General features: G+C 46.8%; 1 protein-coding gene across 4 annotated transcripts in view; it reads right to left on the bottom strand.

Moving 5' to 3' along the window:
• RPTOR (regulatory associated protein of MTOR complex 1) overlaps positions 1-20672 on the bottom strand; it is a 704097-nt gene that overhangs the window by 33417 nt on the left and 650008 nt on the right. For 2 of the 4 annotated variants that reach the window (XM_063961080.1, XM_063961083.1), the window contains exons 22-24: positions 13042-13184; positions 6598-6784; positions 4374-4484 (exon numbers count right to left, since the gene is read on the bottom strand). In XM_063961080.1, the coding sequence (XP_063817150.1) occupies positions 4374-4484; positions 6598-6784; positions 13042-13184 (441 nt within the window). The remainder of the gene's footprint in view (positions 1-4373; positions 4485-6597; positions 6785-13041; positions 13185-20672) is intronic. The other 2 variants (XM_063961081.1, XM_063961084.1) reach the window with 1 other exon arrangement.

Genomic DNA, 20672 nt, shown 5'->3' with positions numbered 1-20672 from the left:
AGTATGGACAGGGAGAGTGCAATGTTCTGCACCAACCGTTTCCTGGAACTCGATTTTATCAGGAGATCGTCCAGGTAAGGGATTACATTGACTCCTTGCTGTCGAAGGAGGACCATCATCTCTGCCATCACCTTGGTGAATACCCTCGGTGCCGTGGAGAGACCGAACGGCAATGTCTGGAACTCGTAATGGCAATCCTGTACTGCGAATCTCAGATAAGCTTGATGAGGAGGATAAATGGGAACATTTAAGTAGGCATCTTTTATGTCCACTGACACCATGAAGTCCCCTTCCTCCAGACTGGAAATCACTGCCCTCAGATTCCATCTTGAACTTGAACCTTTTCAGGTAGAGATTCAGAGATTTCAGGTTTAAAATTGGTCTGACCGAGCCGTCCGGCTTCGGAACTACGAAGAGGCTTGAATAAAACCCTTCTCCCTGTTGTGACAAGGGCACCAGGACAATTACTTGATCCTGACATAATTTTTGAATTGCAGCTGTTACTACTTCTCTGTCCGGGAGAGAAGCTGGCAAGGTCAATTTGAAATATCGGCATGGGGGGACGTCTTGAAACTCCAGTTTGTATCCATGGGACACTATTTGTAAGACCCATGGGTCCAGGCCAGATTGAACCCAAGAGCTGACTGAAAAGTTTCAGACGTGCTCCCACCCGAGCGGACTCCCGCAAGGGAGCCCCAGCGTCATGCTGTAGATTTGGCAGAAGCAGGGTGTTAATTTCTGCTCCTGTGATCCTGGGGACGCTGTGCACTTTTTACCTCTTCCCCTCCCTCTACCTGCAAAGAAAGGGGAACCTTTACCCTTTTTGTATCTGTTGGGCCGAAAGGACTGCATCTGAGAGTGATGTGTCTTTTTCGCCGGCGCAGTAGCATAAGGACAAAAATGTCGACTTACCAGCGGTAGCTGCAGAGACTAAAGCATCCAGCCCATCTCCAAACAAGGCCTCACCTTTATATGGGAGAGCCTCCAGGTTTCTTTTGGATTCTGCGTCAGCATTCCATTGGCAAATCCACAACGCCCTCCAAGCTGAGACTGCCATGGTAGCGGCTTTTGAACCCAAGAGCCCAATATCTTTCATGGCTTCTAGCATGTATGCAGCAGCGTCTTTGATATGACCTAACGTTAGGAGTATCTCGTCTCTATCTATCGTGTCAATTTCAGAAGACAAGTTGTCTGACCATTTTTCGATAGCACTAATCACCCACGCACAAGCAATGGTGGGCCTGAGTAGCGTACCATTGGCCACATAAATAGATTTTAACGTAGTCTCCAACTTGCGGTCTGCCGGCTCCTTTAGTGAAGCCGTCCCAGGCGCAGGGAGAATCACCTTTTTGGTTAAATGTGACAGGGCACTGTCTAAAACGGGCGGTGACTCCCACCTTTTCCTGTCCTCTGCCGGGAAAGGATAAGCAACCTGAATTCTTTTGGGAATCTGAAATTTCTTTTCAGGGTTTGCCCAAACTCCCTCAAAGAGAGTATTTAGCTCGTGAGAAGGAGGGAAAGTTACATTAATTTTCTTTTCCTTATAAAAATAAGCCTTCTCCTTAGGTAAAGGAGGGGCTTCCGTAACTTCTAAGACCTCCTTTATAGCAACAATCATGTATCGAATGCTTTTTGCCAATTTAGGATCTATTCCCCTGGAATCACTAGTGTCGACACAGGAATCAGAGTCCATGTCGGTATCAGTTTGTACTATTTGTGCAAATGGCCTCTTTTGTGACCCAGAGGGGTCCCCTGTGGATGAAAAGGCAGAACTATGAAAAATCACATCTTTCACTGATTTTCTCCAGTTTTCTGCTTGAGACTCAGACTTATCCAATCTCTTACTGATATGATTCACACTATCACGTAATTCTGTCACCCATTCAGGCCCGTTGTGTGCCGGCAGCGCCACCACATTACAACTCTGTGTCCCTAAAATTGCTCCCTCGGGGGAAGAGCTCCCTGCCTCAGACATGTCACACACGTGCACAACCACACCACAGACACTCCGGGACTTATAGGGGACAGACCCACAGTAAAATCTGTCAGAAGGACACAGAAAGGATTTGCCAGTTCACAACTCAGCGCTAGTGATATAATCCCTGTGTAACACAAAATGCCCAGACCTGTAGCGCTTTTATAATGACAAATTTACCATACAGCACCAATTTATACTGTGCCCCCCCGTTTTGCACCCTGATACTTGGTTCAGAAGTGGAGGAGGACCAGCGTTCTTTTCTGCGGCTTGCTTGGAGAAAAAATGGCGCTGAGCAGTGTGCTGGCTGACTGAGGAGGAAACCCCGCCCCCGTAATGGCGAGTTTGCCCTCAGACTGTGCCTCAGCATCTTATGTCCCCTTGTTAGCCAGTTCTGAGTAGGTTCATGCTGCCCAAGGCGCCCCCCCCCGCGCCCTGCAGTGCCTGTGTTGATGGGTAGCATGGCGCGCAGCGTTCCCGCCTGTTGCGTGGTACCTTTTAGCCATCACGATGACTGAAAATCCTCTTCTGTACGCTCACCTGTCTTCTGACTTCTGGCTCTGTAAGGGGGGTGACGGCGGGCTGTGGGAGTGAGCGCATAGCCGCAGCTAGTGTTCAGTACCCTTCAGGAGCTAATGGTGTCCTGTCAGCCAGAAGCAGAGCCATGAAACTATTCAGGAAGCTGGTTCCTACTTCTGCACCCTAAGTTGCCAGCAGTCCTCCCTGAAAATAAAAAACCTAACAGTCTTTCAGAGAAACTCAGTAGAGCTCCCCTGGAGTGCATCCAGTCTGCCTGGGCACATTTTCTAAACTGAGGTCTGGAGGAGGGTAATAGAGGGAGGAGCCAGTTCACACTCTAAAAAAGTCTTAAAGTGCCCATGGCTCCTGCGGAACCGTCTATACCCCATGGTACTGAAGTGGACCCCAGCATCCTCTAGGACGTATGAGAAAGTAACTAATTTTAAAATAAAGAACTCCACATTCCTTAGTTATAGAGGCTCGATATTGGCTATTTAACAAGCTCTGTAAAGTTTCTCTCTTTAGAGATGGTCTGTGTTTACCAACGCTTGTTCTCACTATAGCAACAGACCCGACCGACCGGAGAGGTTTCTATTTATGTGCATCCATAAAGCCATGTGAACAATCAGCCACAGTAATTTACCATGGCTAATTGATCCCCTGGGGGGCTATACATTTAGCCCCGATGCCGCCACTTACTGGACAGTTTTTTTGTTGGGACATACTGAGGTCCCTAAAAAAAAATCCCTGATAAGTGATGTTTGTTTTCACGGGCGCGATCCCGTAAACAGGAACTTATCCCGGATTCCATGTGTTTTCGTGCAAAAATAGAATTTTCTGTTTTTGCAGGAATAAACAGGCTTTATTTGAATTGCCTGAAGAAGAAAAAAAAAAAAGACCAAAAAAAAATCACGATAAAGCCATTTTTTTCTCGCTAAAAATTATCAGACACAATTGAATTCCCCCCACAGTAGGAAAATCTAGTAAGTACAGTGATATCTTGGCCAGAACAACATGTAATGAAATGCTCTGTTCCAGGACAGAGATAATGAAAAGCAGCAATAAGAAATAGAATTTAAAACAAGAAAATCTCAAAAATTGATACAAATATCCCAACGTGTTGGGACTAGTCTTAAGGTGCACGCACATGGTGAGATTCGTGCTATGCCTGATTCTCACTATGCGACAGGGACTAGGTCGGTATCGCAAGCACATAATGAGTGTGCTTGCGATAATGGCTTTGTCAATTTTGACTATCTTTTACACAAGATAGTCAAAATTGACTTGCCTGCACAGTCTATTTAGGCTTGCGATACCGACCACACGGGACCACGCATCGGTATCGCAAGGTGACTTTCACCTTGCGATCTGCACTAACTTTCCTTACGATTTTGACTATATAGTCAAAATCGTAAGAAAAAAATCTTACTGTGTGTACACACCTTAAGGAAGCCTACAGTATTTACAGTGAAATTGATTTGTTTATAAAAAAAAGTGTATATGTTGAAATTTCTACCAACATTTAAATGCAAAACAAACCAGAAAAACACAAACAAAACAAGTCACACAATTATCCTGGTGAGCTATACCCATTTTAAGACATTTTTAAAAATTTCAACTACCATTTAGCCTCCATTAGGCTCACAGCACACCAATGGACCCCTGTTGATTTTAAAGGCTACTTAGGGCCCTACTGATGCAATGTGCCAATACATAGTATGACAATAAGCAAACTCTAATACTTTATAAATGTAACATCACAGTCCTCTCAGTAGCAGTCTCATGATGAGATGTGTCACACTACAGGTGGTAGCAGAAAATGTTACTCAGTAAAGTTCAGCAGGCAATACAAACCAGTAATATTGTGCTTTACATTTACCTTCATAACCGGTTGAGCAAAGTACTTGGCACTCCAGTCACCAAATCCAGTCTGCAGTGACCCAGATATGAACCCTTTATGGGCAATAGCATCATCTCCATCATCTGCCGTCTGGGGCGGGAAGGGGGTGGTGGGGGAATTTATGTTAGTGGTTGAAAATAAAGTGACACATCAAAAGACAATCTGTACCAATTACTGCTGTCATCTTAGAAGGGTTGCATTCAAATAAAATGTTTACTAAAACAGAATAAAAGAAAAAAAAAAAAAAGGAAAACATACCAAAAATACATAAAAGTTGAATGTCTGAACTTTGTATCATTTAGGGGGAATTGGACGATAGTTTGTTCCGCATATCAATAGTCATATTGTTCATACTCAATATATGTTCATATCAATACTGTATTGGAAAGACAACAGCACTTCTCACAGTCAGTGGCATTGTGCTTTCCTACGAGAGTTGCCCTTGTGATGTTGCAGTACTATGGGCCTAATTCAGACCTGATTGCAGCAGATTTGGGCGGAGTGTGTTCTGAACTCTAAATTGCAGTGTAAAAATAAAGCAGCCAGTATTACAAAATAACTCACCCAAATCTAACTCTCTCTGCACATGTTATATCTGCCCCACCTGCAGTGCACATGGTTTTGCCCATTAGAAAAAGATTTTTCCTGCTGCGATCAGGTCTGAATTAGGCCCTCTGCCACTGCTATAAGCAGAAACTGTTGCCAATTACATTATAACGTAAGGGGGGCTTAGGTGTAGGCACCAGTGGGGAGGGTTATGTTTAGGCTGTGCAAACGGAGGCTTAAGGTTAGGGGAGTATTGGGGGAAGGTAATTATACTTACCTTGCCACTGGCGGGATTCTCAAAATCGTGATGCTGCAGTTGGGATTTTGACTGCCGGCATCCCGAGTGCTGGCATATTGAACCCAACCTGCCCAGAATTACTCATTACCCTGCATACCTCTATGGGGGTTCAAGGCAAAATCAGCAATATTGCTGTTGCAATGTGCCGCCATTATGAGTGGTAACTAATGCCTGGCATCTCAGATTGTGCCTATTCAGTGAATTACCTGCCAGGGTCACTGCATAATTACAAACAGTTTTCAGTTGTTTCCAGGACTCTTAGTTAATGTTTCAATGCCTCTAAGTTGTCTTTTGTGATCATGTATAGGCAGTATGTGTGTCCGCTGACCTTCGTACATTGTAATTCTCAGCATGTAATGTTTATAGAATTTTTTATATTTTATTTTAAGCTCTATTCTACCATGCGTCTTAACTTATAAGGCCTACAGCATCTAACATGCAGAGAAACATCAGTTTTATTTCGTAGGTGACCATTGTTGAAAGACAGGCACAAATCTTTTAATACCTGACACTGTCCCTGGCAATTGGTTACAGCTGGCAGCCATGATTCTACATGCTCCGTATGGGGATGTAGTTGTCACCGCTTTGTATGTGATGAACTTTGCATTTGGTTTTCCAAGTTGGCCTTTTATAAGGCCTGCTTTCTAGCATTTTGTATTTCGACTGCCAGGATCCAGACAGGATCCCTTTGGGCAATGTGCGTAGCTGCACATCGGTTAGGATTGAATTGGCTCCTAAACGTCCTGCTTGCAAGCTGTAATGTGAACAGGTTCAGTGATATAATGGCAGGGAAACTCTACAGGTGAGACGCCAGTTATGAAGGCTTAACTGAATCCATTCTACACCCCTCTACAATGACCCTGATAAGCACAATCAAGAAGTGATCAGATGGACAGTTTTAGTCTGTGTGATCTTCGCTGTGAATGTGAACAAAACATGAATCATTATGCTAATACACATATGCTGTTCGTCAGCAAAATAGGCCAGGGCCAATACAAAGTGTGCATGCAACGTGAACATTTACAGAGCGGGCAGCTCACATTAAATAAAATATTCATGAGGAGCGGGCAGCTTTAGAGAGGCCAGGGAGTTGTCAGAGTGGAGTGTGAAGATATGAGTAAGTGGGGAAGACGCACTGTGTGTGAATTCGTGCTGAGCAGCTCTGCACCGCGTTCTCAAAACCGGTGGGTATGTAACTGTTCTATATATATCATTTTATGCTGCAGTCTGTCTAATGCTGTTTGTGTAAGCAAAACTCAGCCTTTATTTAGCCATCTCACACCTGTAAAAGCTTGCAAAATACATTGCTATTTATGTTAATAGTGCAAAGTATATCTTGTTGCACCTGAGATGCATTACCTGGTCTGGACCTTTATCAAACATCTTGCGGGTACGAGGGAACTGATGGGAATGGGGAGTATACTGTACACCAATGTTCCCCCCCACATTGGCTGGCCGAGCAGAAGGCAGCTCCCTACTGACAGCTGGTTTGGTCACATCATTGGTAAGACTGGAACTGCTGGCGCTGGGAGTGGGAGGTGATCCCCTGAAAAGGTGTTTGGAAAAATAGGATTTTAATACCTACCGGTAAATCCTTTTCTCTTAGTCCGTAGAGCAGGCATTCCCAACCGCGGTCCTCAAGGCACACCAACAGTGCAGGTTTTAGTGATATCCAGGCTTCAGCACAGATGGTTAAATCAAAATAACTGAGGTACTAATTAAGTCACCTGTGTTCAAGCCTGGATATCACTAAAATCAGGACTGTTAGCGTGCCTTGAGGACTGTAGTTGGGAAACACTGCCGTAGAGGATGCTGGGGTCACCATTAGAACCATGGGGTATAGACGGGATCCGCAGGAGACATGGGCCCTTTAAGACTTTCAAAAGGGGTGTGCACTGGCCCTCTATGCCCCTCCTCCAGACTCCAGTTATAGGAACTGTGCCCAGGGAGATGGGCATATTTCGAGGAAAGGATTTATTGTTAAACTAAGGTGATATTCATACCAGCTCACACCTCAAGCATGCCGCACAACGTGGCATTCAACATAATGCAAGCCAATGGCATGAACGATTTCACAACAGGCTGACTATAAACGTAACACCACATGAGTGTAACCACAACTAATAACTGCAGATACAGTATGCACTGGGACGGGCGCCCAGCATCCTCTACAGACTAAGAGAAAAGGATTAACCGGTAGGTATTAAAATCCTATTTTCTCATACGTCCTAGAGGATGCTGTGGTCACCATTAGAACCATGGGGTTATACCAAAGCTTTAGAACGGGCGGGAGAGTGCAGATGACTCTGCAGCACCGATTGACCAAACTTGAGGTCATGATCGGCCAGGATATCAAACTTGTAAAACTTTGCAAAAGTGTTTGAACCCGACCAAGTAGCTGCTCGGCAAAGTTGCAATGCCGAGACCCCCCTGGCAGCCGACCAGGACGAACCCACCTTTCTAGTAGAATGGGCTTTCACCGATTTCGGTAACGGCAATCCAGCCGTGGAATGAGCATGCTGAATTGTGTTACATATCCGGCGTGCAATGGTCTGTTTGGAAGCAGGACACCCAATCTTGTTGGGAGCATACAGGAGAAAAAGAGCCTCGGTTTTCCTAACCTGAGCCGTTCTGGCGACATAAACTTTTAAAGCTCTGACCACATACAGAGACTTTGACTCAACTAAGGCGTCAGTAGCCACTGGCACCACAATAGGATAGTTCATGTGGAAAGATGAAACCACCTTCGGCAGAAATTGCTGACGAGTCCTCAACTCTGCTCTATCTTCATGGAAGATCAAATAAGGGCTCTTGTGAGACAAGGCCGCTAACTCAGACACCCGCCTTGCGGATGCCAGGGCCAACAGAATGACCACTGTCCAAGTGATGAATTTTAACTCCACCTTCTGTAAAGGTTCAAACCAATGTGATTGAAGGAACTGCAACACCACGTTAAGATCCCATGGTGCCACTGGGGGCACAAATGGAGGTTGGATGTGCAACACACCTTTCACGAAAGTCTGAACTTCTGGAAGGGAGGCCAATTGTTTTTGAAAGAAAACCGATAAGGCTGAAATCTGTACCTTAATTGAGCCCAACTTTAGGCCCGCATCCACACCTGCTTGTAGAAAATGGAGAAAACGTCCTAGCTGAAATTCTTCCGTAGGAGCCTTCTTGGATTCACACCAAGAAACATATTTTCTCCAAATACGGTGGTAATGTTTAGACGTTACTCCTTTCCTGGCCTGAAGAAGTGTGGGAATGACTTCACTGGGAATACCCTTTCGGGCTAGGATTTGGTGTTCAACCGCCATGCCGTCAAACGTAGCCGCGGCAAGTCTTGATACACGCACGGCCCCTGCTGTAACAGGTCCTCACGTAGAGGAAGAGGCCAGGGATCTCCTATGAGTAATTCCTGAAGATCTGGATACCAAGCCCTCCTTGGCCAGTCTGGGACAATGAGGATCCCTTGAATCTTTGTTCTTCTTATGATCTTTAGAACTTTTGGAATGAGAGGAAGTGGAGGGAACACATACACCGACTGAAACACCTATGGTGTCACCAGTGCATCCACTGCTATTGCTTGAGGGTCCCTTGACCTGGAACAATATCTCTGAAGCTTCTTGTTGAGACGAGATGCCATCATGTCTATTTGAGGAATTCCCCAATGACTTGTCACTTCTGTGAAGACCTCTTGATGGAGGCCCCACTCTCCTGGATGGAGATCGTGTCTGCTGAGGAAGTCTGCTTCCCAGTTGTCCACTCCTAGAATGAAGATCGCTGACAGAGCGCTTGTATGCTTTTCCGCCCAGCGGAGAAACTTTGTGGCTTCTGCCATTGGCGCTCTGCTTTTTGCTCCGCCCTGGCGGTTTTTGTACGCTACTACTGTTACATTGTCCGACTGGATCAGTACGGGCCGATTGCGAAGAAGATGTTCCGCTTGTAGAAGGCCGTTGTAAATGGCCCTTAACTCCAGAACGTTTATGTGGAGACAAGTTTCCTGGCTTGACCATCTTCCTTGGAAGTTTTCCCCCTGTGTGACTGCATCCCAGCCTTGGAGACTTGCATCCGTGGTTACTAGGATCCAGTCCTGGATCCCGAACCTGCGCCCCTCTAGGAGGTGAGAGCTGTGCAGCCATCACAGGAGTGAGATTCTGGTCCTGGAAAACAGGATTATCCTTCGGTGCATGTGCAGGTGGCATCCGGACCACTTGTCCAACAGATCCCACTGAAACACTCTGGCATGCAATCTGCCAAACGGAATGGCCTCGTGGGCCGCAACCATCTTCCCCAGCAACCGAGTGCATTGCTGGATTGACACTCTTGCTGGTTTCAGAATTTGTTTGACCAGACTCTGGAGTTCCAGAGCCTTTTCCACTGGAAGAAAAACTCTCTGTAGTTCCGTGTCCAGTATCATTCCCAAAAACGACAACCGCGGCGTCGGAATCAACTGTGATTTTTGGCAAGTTTAGGAGCCAACCATGTTGTTGAAGAACTGTCAGGGAGAGTGCAATGTTTTGCACCAACTGGTCCCTGGATCTCGCCTTTATCAGGAGATCATCCAAGTACGGGATAATTGTGATTCCTTGCTTACGAAGGAGAACCATCATTTCCGCCATCACCTTGGTGAAAATCCTCGGAGCCGTGGATAGACCAAACGGCACGTCTGACATTGGTAATGACAATCCCGGATTGCAAATCTCAGGTAAGCTTGATGCGGAGAAAAAATAGGAACATGTAAGTAGGCATCCTTTATGTCTACTGAAAACATGAAATCTCCTTCCTCCAGACTGGAGATCACCGCCCTGAGAGATTGCATCTTGAAATTTGAATTTCTTCAGGTAAAAATTTAGGGATTTCAGGTTTAGGATTGGTCTAACCGAGCCGTCCGGCTTCGGGACCACGAAAAAGCTGGAATAAAAGCCTTCTCCCTGTTGTGACGGGGAAACCAGGATAATAACTTGATTCTGACACAACTTTTGTATAGCCTCGCATACTACCTCCCTTTCCGGAGGAGAAACTGGTAAGGCCGATTTGAAAAATCGGTGAGGGGGAACATATTGAACTCCAGTAAATACCCTTGGGACACTATTTGTAAAAGCCCACGGGTCTAGGCCCGACGAACCCAGAACTGACTGAAAAGTTTGAGACGCGCCCCCACCGGTGCAGACTCTCGCACGAGAGCCCCAGCGTCATGCGCTGGATTTGGCAGAAGTCGGGGAGGACTTCTGCTCCTGGGAACCCGCCACGGCTGGTGATCTTTTACCTCTTCCCCTTCCTCTAGTAGCAAGGAAGGAAGAACCTCGCCCTTTCTTGTACTTATTTGGCCGAAAGGGCTGCATTTGATAGTGGTGTGTTTTCTTTTGTTACGAAGCCACATAAGGCAAAAATGATGACTTACCCGCGGTAGCCGTAGATACCAAATCAGCGAGGCTGTCACCAAACAAGACACCACCTTTATATGGCAGGGATTCCATATTTTTCTTAGAGTCAGCATCAGCATTCCATTGATGAATCCATAATGCTCGCCTAGCTGAGACTACCATGGCATTGGCCTTTGATCCCAAAAGACCAATATCCCTCGCAGTTTCCTTTAGGTAAGCTGCAGCATCCTTGATATAACCCAGCGTTAAGAGGATGCTATCCCTATGTAGGGTATCTATATCAGATGACAAGTTATCTGCCCATTTTTCAATAGCACTACTCACCCACGCAGAGGCAATGACCGGTTGAGTAGTGTACCTGTGGTCGTATAAATGGATTTTAACGTAGATTCCTGCTTATGATCCGCAGGGTCCTTAAGGGCTGCCGTGCCAGGTGACGGTAGAGCCACCTTTTTAGACAACCGCGATAGGGCCTTGTCTACAATGGGGGGTGACTCACACTTTTCCCTATCCCCAGAGGGAAATGGATAAGCCACCGAAATTCTTTTGGGAATATGAAACTTTCTGTCAGGGCTTTCACAGACTTTTTCAAATAACGTTTCCTCTCTCTCATGAACGGAACACTCTATCTCAGGTTTCTTCTCCTTATACATACAGACCCTTTTATCTGGAACAGAAGGGTCCTCAGTCACATGCAATACCTCTTTAACGGCCACAATCATGTACTGAATGCTCTTTGCCAATTTTGGATCTAATCTGGAATCGCTATAGAATCAGTGGACTGGAATCAGTGTCCGTGTCGGTATCAGTGTCTGCTAACTGGGCAAACGTACGTTTCTGTGACCCCGAGGGGACCTGGACTTGTAATAACATATCCTCCACAGATTTCTTCCATGCCTGGGTCTGAGACTCAGACTTGTCTAATCTCTTACTAATACGAGCCACATTAGCATTCAACACATTTACCCAATCAGGAGTCGGCGGTGCCGACATGGTCACCCCCACCGCCTTTTGTGTCTCTAATACAGCCTCCTCCTGTGAAGAGCACTCAGTCTCAGACATGCCGACACACGTGTAATAAACAACCACAGACACACCGGGCTTATAGGGGACAGACCCACAGTAAAGCCTGTCAGAGAGAGACAGAGGGAATTTGCCAGCTCACACCCCAGCGCTCAATCAGCGGTTCTGAAGCGCCTAATAAATGACCCAGACCTGCAGCGCTTTTAATATAAAGTATATTGCACCAAATTAGCCAGTGCCCCCCCCCCTCCGTTTTGCACCCTGATACTTGTCAGTGTGAAGGAAGGACCAGCGTCTCTGCAGCCTGTGGAGAGGAAATGGCGCCGAGTGAGCTGTGAGGACGAAGCTCCGCCCCCTTAATGGGGCGCTTCTGTCCCGCTTCTTTTCCAATATGATTATACTGGCGGGGGGTTAGGACAGTGCCTTGGCACTAATGTCCCCTTTTGCCAGTGTCCGCTGAGGATTTTAAGCTGCCCAGGGCGCCCCCTCCGCGCCCTGCACCCTGTAGTGCTGTGTGTATGTGGGAGCCTGGCGCGCAGCGTCCGTTTGCTGCGCGGTACCTCAGAAAATGCAGTCACTGAAGTCTTCTTTTCTTCTGTCTACTCACCTGTCTTCTGACTTCTGGCTCTGTAAGGGGGTGACGGCAGGCTGTGGGAGTGAGCATCTAGGCGTACCCAGTGATCAGCACCCTCAGGAGCTAATGGTGTCCTGTAGCCAGAAGCAGAGCCATTGAACTCACTAGAAGTTGGTCATACTTCTCTCCCCTAAGTCCCACAAAGCAGGGAGACTGTTGCCAGCAGCCTCCCTGAACATAAAAAACCTAAAATAAGTATTTTTCATAGAAACTCAGTAGAGCTCCCCTGTAGTGCGTCCAGTCTCACTGGGCACAATTCTAAAACTGGAGTCTGGAGGAGAGGCTTAGAGGGAGGAGCCAGTGCACACCCCTTTTGAAAGTCTTAAAGTGCCCATGTCTCCTGCGGATCCCGTCTATACCCCATGGTTCTAATGGTGACCCCAGCATTCTCTAGGACATATGAGAAATTAAAGGTCATTCTTGTCACATTGTACTAAACCTAAGGAATCAGGAACCCCAAATACAAATTCTTCCTAAGTGGAAGTGCTATTATATAATACTGCAGGCAGAAAATCTGATGCAAAGAATAAAGGATTCCACCACACTGTAATGACATACTATTACTATCTCTTACAATCAAAAACTTCAACTTATATCTTAGCAAAACTTCACTATAGATAAGGCATGTTCCATGTCAGGGTTAGGGTTTAGGTAAACATGTTAAATGCCTTTATTACACCCATACATTAGGTTCCAGCAGACTACTGCAAGAATTATCAACGAACTGTGGTACAACAATAATAGGTTCTGAGAGATTCTCACCCCACTTGCTGGATATGCATCCCCTTATTAGTAGGACTTGCGGGAGCAGACTGTGTGAGAGATGAAGCATCCAAAATGCGCTGGGGGCGAGTGCTCATCGTAGCCTGTGGAGACACAGGTAAACCTGAAACTCCTGAAAGAAGCTGTGTAAAGGGAACTGATCACAAAAAATGCTGTAAAAATGCATTTGCTATAATTAACTCAAAGTCCCATAATGACCAGCAAGAACTAACCACTTTGCCCACATACAAAAACCTGTACAGTCCAGCTTCCAACAGAACACTGCATCTGCAGAAATGGATCACTTCACAAGTACGCACATCTCATAAATCGGCTTACTGTGTATTACATAGCATGTCTGGCACATGGTGCTATAGGGGTGGAGTATGTAGAAGCCACCCTTCATGTGGGTTGCCTAGCAGAGAACGACTTTCCTCCCACAATATGGAGAGGTTCATCGCCATCTCACTACAGCTGACTTATGGCCATGGTGTATGTTAGTGTGCCAGTCGTAGGGTCATTCTGTAGGCTACACTGTGGGAGTGACCACGTAAAGTGTGCTGTAAAGTGCTGTAGACAGAACATGTTGGTGCTATTAAAAGGATAAAATAATCATTTAAAGTACAGAGGATTTACAAAAAGCCTACATATGGCCTAACTGAAATAGCAGGTTTTGCAGTGTAAATTCTGAAATTAAGAAAAACATGTCAAATGGTCTTCCACTTTTAATGTGCCCTTGAAAGCAGCATAATTTGAGAAGAAAAGCAAATAGACTTTATATTAGGAAAATAAGGAAATATTAAACCTGCAATACCCTGGATGCAGAAGTGTGTACACCCTTTTGTAGTGGGCTACAGCTGCTTTCAGCTTTAACAAACCACGTACAAAGTCTGGTTCAAAAGTAATTGACAGACACCTGCCAGCAATGTGATTGTGATGAACCCCAAGCATAGATCAACTGCTCCGGTAGGACTCCCTTGCAGGTAAGTTTCTTGGGTGGATCCAATGGGACATCTTTAAAAATATCTATGGGATCTTATTATTGTAAGGTACCAGGGGGATATAAATAATTTCAAAAACATTACATGTACAAAACATTACATGTACCATGAAAAACTATGAATGGGCAATCATCAATGAGTGGTGAAAGTGTGGCACAGAAAAGTCATAGCCAGTATAGGAACTTCCCTCCCCAGTAGATGAGAGGACAAGTATATTGCACAAAAATACATTCACCCTAAACCATGTGGGAGAATGTCTTATGGTCTGTTGAGCACAAGGTTGCATTTTTAAATTCTAAAATATATATCTGGTGATGATTTTTTTTCAGCGGGACTCTAGCCAGGAAAAAGGGCAATATAAATGGCTCCAAACAGAAAGATGTATTAGCATGAAACCTGCTGGCCTGTCAGAAAGCTCAGGATGAATGTCACCTTCCCAATGGATCGCATAGAGGAGTATGTGACGGGTGAGTCAGAGGAAGCAGCACCCTACTGCACAGAAAGAAACAGGGAGTGTGCTGAGAGCCCATAGTTCTGCTCCTCCGATGCTGGTGTGTGCAGGTAATAGCACCTCTGAGCACACTATGCCACACACTGACAGTGACTATAGGAAAAATGGATTTGAATTAATTACCGGTAAATCCTTTTCTCGTAGTCCGTAGAGGATACTGTGAATCCATATAGTACCATGGGATATAGACGGATCCACTAGGAGCCTTGGGCACTTTAAGAATTTGATAGTGTGCGCTGGCTCCCCCCTCCATGCCCCTCCTACCAGACTCAGTCTAAGAAACTGTGCCCGAGGAGAAGGACATACCTGTACTTTGAGAGAACGATAGATAAGAAAAGTGGTGAGATTACGAACCAGCACACAGAACAATAGGAAAGCCATGCTAACCAAACTTGAAACAAGAACAGCAACAGCTCAACAAACCAGAATACTTAACCAAGTCAACGTGTAGGAAGAACGAAGCACCGGGTGGGCGCCAAGTATCCTTTACGGACTACGAGAAAAGGATTTACCAGTAGGTAATTAAAATCCTATTTCCTCTTACGTCCTAGAGGATACAGGGAATCAATTTAGAACCATGGGGAAGTACCAACGCTCCCAAACCGGGTGGGAGAGTGCTAAGGTTCCTGCAGAATTGATTGACCAAACTGAAGGTCCTCAGAGGCCAAAGTATCGAAGATGTAGAACTTTGCAAATGTGTTCGAACCTGACCAAGTAGCTGCTCGGCAGAGCTGTAAAGCCGTGACACCCCAGGCAGCCGCCCATGAAGAACCCACCGACCTACTAGAGTGGTCCTGTACAGACTTTGGAACCGGCAATCCTGCCATGGAATAAGCATGCTGGATAGTGAGCCTGATCCAGTGTGCAATAGACTTCTTTGACGCAGCACACCCAATTTTATTGGGATCATAGAGAACGGACAGCGAGTCGGATTTTCTGTGACGAGCTGTTCTCTTTACATACACTTTCAAAGCCCTCACAACATCCAAAGACTTTGAAATAGCAAAGGTATCCGTCACAGCTGGAACCACAATAGGTTGGTTGATGTGAAAAACAGACATCACCTTAGGAAGAAACTGCTGACGAGTTCTGAGTTCAGCTCTGTCCTCATGGAAAATTAAGTAGGGAGTCTTGTTAGACAACGCCACTAGTTCCGAAACACATCTTGCTGAGGCCAAGGCCAACAGTCTGATGGTCTTTCACTTAAGGTACTTTACGTCAACCTCCTGTAACGGTTCAAACCAGTCCAACTGGAGGAGCTGCAGCACCAAATTGAGAACCCAAGGTGCCGTGGGAGGCACAAAGGGAGTTTGGATGTGCAGAACACCTATCAAGAACGTCTGGACCTCAGGGAGAGAAGCCAATTGTTTCTGAAAGAAAATAGACAACGCTGAAGTCTGGACTTTAAGGGAACCTAGGCGTAGGCACATATCCACTCCCGACTGCAGAAAAAGCAGGAGACGTCTCAGATGAAATTCCACCGCGGAATATTGTCTGCTCTCACACCAAGAAACATACTTCTTCCATATACGGTGGTAATGTTTAGACGTTACCCCTTTCCTGGCTTGGATCATAGTCGGGATGACCTTGTCAAGAATCCCTCTCCTGGCTAGAATCAGCCATTCAACCTCCATGCCATTAAACGTAGCATTAAGTCTTGATAGACGAACAGGCCCTGTTGCAGAAGATCCTCGTGAAGATGTAGAGGCCACGGATCTTCGAGGAGCATCTCCAGAAGGTCTGCGTACCAGGCCCTTCTAGGCCAGTCCGGAGCAATGAGAATTGCTTGAACCTTTTCCCTTATTATTCTTTTTAGAATTCTTGGGATCAGAGGAAGTGGAGGAAACACGTACACCATCTGGTAGACCCATGGAGTCGTCTACCACCACTGCCTGTGGGTCTCTCGACCTGGAACAATACCGCTTGAGCTTCTTGTTGAGACGAGAGGCCATCATGTCGATTTGTGGATATCCCCACCTACGTGTCAAGCACCTGAACACTTCTGGGTGAAGGCTCCACTCCCCCGAGTGCAGGTTGTGTCTGCTGAGGAAGTCTGCTTCCCAGTTGTCTACTCCTGGAATGAAGACCGCCAACGCCACGGCGTGTTTTTCCGCTCAGAGGAGAATGCTTGACACCTCTGACATTGCTGTTCTGCTTTTCGTTCCGCCCTGTCGGTTTATGTACGTTACTGCCGTTACATTGTCCAACTGCACTTGAATAGCCTGAAGTAGAGATGAGGCCTGCAGAAGGGCGTTGTAGATTGCCCTGAGTTCCAAGATGCTTACTGGAAGGACGACTTCCTGTCTTGACCATCTTCCTTGAAACTGCACCCCCTGGGTGACTGCTCCCCAACCTCTGAGGCTTGCGTCTGTGGTTAGCAGAATCCAATTCTGAATCCCGAACCTCCGACCCTCGATGAGGTGAGATGTCTGTAGCCACCACAGAAGGGAGATCCTGGCTCTTGGTGACAGACAAATCCTCTGGTGCATGCGAAGATGCGATCCGGACCATTTGTCCAACAGATCCAGCTGGAAGGGCCTCGCATGAAACTTTCCGTACTGAAGTGCCTCGTAAGAGGCCACCATTATCCCCAGAAGGCGAATGCACAGATGTACTGAGATTCGGGCTGGCTTCAGGACACCCGAACTATCAACTGGATTTCCATAGCCTTCTCCAAGGGAAGGAGCACTCTCTGATATTCCGTGTCCAGTATCATACCCAGGAAGGAAAGCCTCTGCGTCGGTTCCAGGTGAGATTTTGGTAAGTTCAGAATCCACCCGTGATCCAGGAGTAGTCTGGTTGAGAGGCCAATGCTGTCCAACAACCGCTCCCTGGACGATGCCTTTATCAGAAGATCATCCAGGTATGGAATTATATTCACTCCCTGTTTGCGGAGCAGAAACATCATCTCTGCCATCACCTTGGTGAACACTCTCGGTGCCGTGGAGAGATCGTATGGCAGGGACTGGAACTGGTAGTGGCAGTCCTGCAGTGCAAATCGTAGATAAGCCTGATGAGGCAGCTAAACCGGAATGTGAAGGTACGCAACCTTGATATCTGGAGACACTAGGAATTCCCCCTCCTCTAGACCTGAGATCACCGCTCTCAGAGACTCCATCTTGAATTTGAACACTCGTTAGTACAGGTTCAACGACTTGAGGTTCAGAATCGGTCTTACCGAACGTCCGGTTTCGGTACTACAAACAGGTTGGAATAATACCCCTTGTTTTGCAGATGAGGTGGAACTGGAACAATGACTTGAGTCTGTACCAGTTTTTGAATGGCGTTCTGTAAGGTTATACTTGCTTCCTGTGAAACTGGTAAGCCCGATTTGAAGAATCTGTGAGGTGGGAGCTCCTGAAACTTCAGTCTGTAGCCCTGGGAAATAAGATCTATGACCCAGGGATCCTGGCATGATGTTGTCCAGAAAAATTTGACTGAAAATTTTTAGTCGGGCTCCCATCTGCCAGTCTTTTAGGCACAGCGGTCCACTGTCCTGCTGAGGGCTTTGAGGAAGCCGAGCTTGAGCTCTGTTCCTGTGAACCGGCAGTTTCTGGTTTTCGTGGTTTACCTCTAGCGCCTCTGGTGGCTGTAGAAGAACCTCTGGTTTTGCCATTAAACTTGGCAGTCCGAAAGGACTGTAGATTAGGTCCTGAGTAGGCTTTCCTGGCTGGGGGAGCTGCAGAAGGAAGATACATGGACTTACCCACAGTAGCTTTGGAGATCCATTTGTCTAGTTCATCTCCAAATAAGGCCTCTCCTGTGAAGGGTAAGCCTTCCATGCCTTTCCTGGAGTCTGCGTCGGCAGTCCATTGGCGTAGCCATAAGCCTCTGCGTGCTGACACTGCCATAGCAGTGGTGCGTGCATTAAGCAAGCCTATTTCTTTTATGGCTTCCACCATAAAATTTGCAGAGTCCTGTATATGTTGCAGGAGTAAAACAATCTCCCCCTTAGGCAAGGTACCAAACCCTTCGATTAGGTTACCCGACCATTTTGCGATGGTCTTAGTATTCCACCCACATGCTATAGTGGGTCTCTGTGCCACCCCAGCAGCTGTATACAAAGATTTGAGTGTATTCTCAATTCTACTATCACTCGTGTCTTTTAGGGAGGCTGCACCAGGGACAGGCAATACAATTTTCCGTGACAGCCTGGATACTGATGCATCCACTATCAGTGGATTTTCCCATTTTTTTCTATATTCAGGAGGAAAGGGAAAAGATGATATCAATCTTTTAGGGATTTTAAATTTCCTATCAGGATTAACAAACGGTTCTTCAAACAGGGTATTTAGTTCCTTTGACACAGGAAAAGTGGCTGAGGATTTCTTTTTTATATTAAAATAAGATTCCTCAGTCTCCTGTTACCTTATCAGGGATATGCAGAACCTCTCTGATAGCCTCTAAGAGAGCCTCTATTCCCTGTGACTGAGTAGCCTCCCCCACCTCTGCGTCCACCTCCCCCTCCTCGATGTCTGACCCCTCATCATCAGAGTCAGAAAGCAGGATATGGGCCAAAGGACGTTTTTGCGGACAAATGGTAGGGGACTGAGACGCTGGTTTGGGTACTGAGGCTCTATTCATAAACTCAGTCATCGATTGTCTTAGGTATTGCGTCTCTTTCTCATTGCGGGATAATTTAGTAGAATTATTGGAAATCATTCCCCTAAAGGAATCCAGCCAAGCTGGCTCTGCCCCGCTAGCATGGGAAGGCACACTGCGCTGAGTACACTGTAGTGAACACCCTGGGGAAGAGAAACACTGTGCCTTACATGAAACACACTCTTTGTCTGACATACTGTGACAGTGACAGCACATACACACAGGAACAGGTTAAATGCACAATTAACCCACAAAGAGCCCTTGAAGAGAGAGACAGAGATAGCCTGGAGCCAGCACACAGCGCCCTTACTGCTAATGCCAAGCTTAGCCGGGTCACAGATTAAGTACCCAGATTGGGGACTTAGGGGGTCATTCAGAGTTGATCGATCGCTGCCAGTTTTTAGCAGTCGTGCAAACGCTAAGCCGCCGCCCCCTGGGAGTGTATTTTAGCTTAGCAGAAGTGCGGACGAAAGGATCGCAGAGCGGCTACAAAAAGAAATTGTGCAGTTTTAGAGTAGCTCCAGACCTACTCAGCGCTTGCGATCACTTCAGACCATTCAGTTCCGGATCTGACGTCACAAACACGCCCTGCGTTCGCCCAGCCACGCCTACATTTTTCATGGCACGCCTGCGTTTTTTCGAGCACTCCCTGAAAACGGTCAGTTGACATCCAGAAACGCCCCTTTCCTGTCAATCACTCTGCGGCCGCCATTGCGACTGAAAAGCTTCGCTAGACCTTGTGTAAAAATACTTCGCCCGCTGTGAAAGTACTCCGCGCGTGCGCACTGCGCCGCATGCGCAGAAGTGCCGCTTTTTCACTTAATCGCTGTCCTGCGAACATTTTTAAACTAGCGATCAACTCGGAATAACCCCCATAGTACACTAGTAAGCGCTCCTCCCCCTACTATGACCCCCTAGTTCCGCTGAGGTAATCTGGAGTCTGTCTGGAAGAGCTGCGTGTCCCTGTCAGTCAACGTCTGTGACCACTGCAGAGGGAAAATGGCGCTGGTGAGCTGCTGGATCTGGCCATAGTGAAGCCCTGCCCCTTCAATGGCGCGCGGTCTTCCTGCTTTTTTATACTGGCTGAGGTAATTTTTAGTGCTTAAAATGGAGTCAGTCGCCTTGTAAGTCTGTAATGCCAGTCTGGGTGCTGTGTACACCCATAGTGTACTTAGACTCAGTTAGCTCCCTCAGAAACGGTGCATCCGCACTGTGTACTGCGTCTGGAGACTCCACCGCCCCCGTAGAAGCCGTGGGTCTCTGTACCCTCATGCCACCATAATGGCCGGCGACCCGCAAACCGGGACGTCGGCTTAGTACTCACCACTCTTCTTTCTTCTGGCTCTGTTAGGGGTGGTGGCGTGCTGTGGGAATGTACGCTTGCTGTGGTGGGGCGTGCGAATAGTTCCCTCAGGAGCTAGTGTCCTGTCAGCGGGGAACGGGACCATTAACCCTTCAAGAGGATGGGCTGTTCTTCACCCTAAGTCCCACTAAGCAGGCAGGCTGGTACCATCCAG

The sequence above is a fragment of the Pseudophryne corroboree genome, chromosome 3 (genome assembly GCF_028390025.1).
Source record: "Pseudophryne corroboree isolate aPseCor3 chromosome 3, aPseCor3.hap2, whole genome shotgun sequence".
Taxonomy (NCBI): Eukaryota; Metazoa; Chordata; class Amphibia; order Anura; family Myobatrachidae; genus Pseudophryne; species Pseudophryne corroboree.
This window is presented reverse-complemented; position numbering and strand designations above follow the sequence as displayed.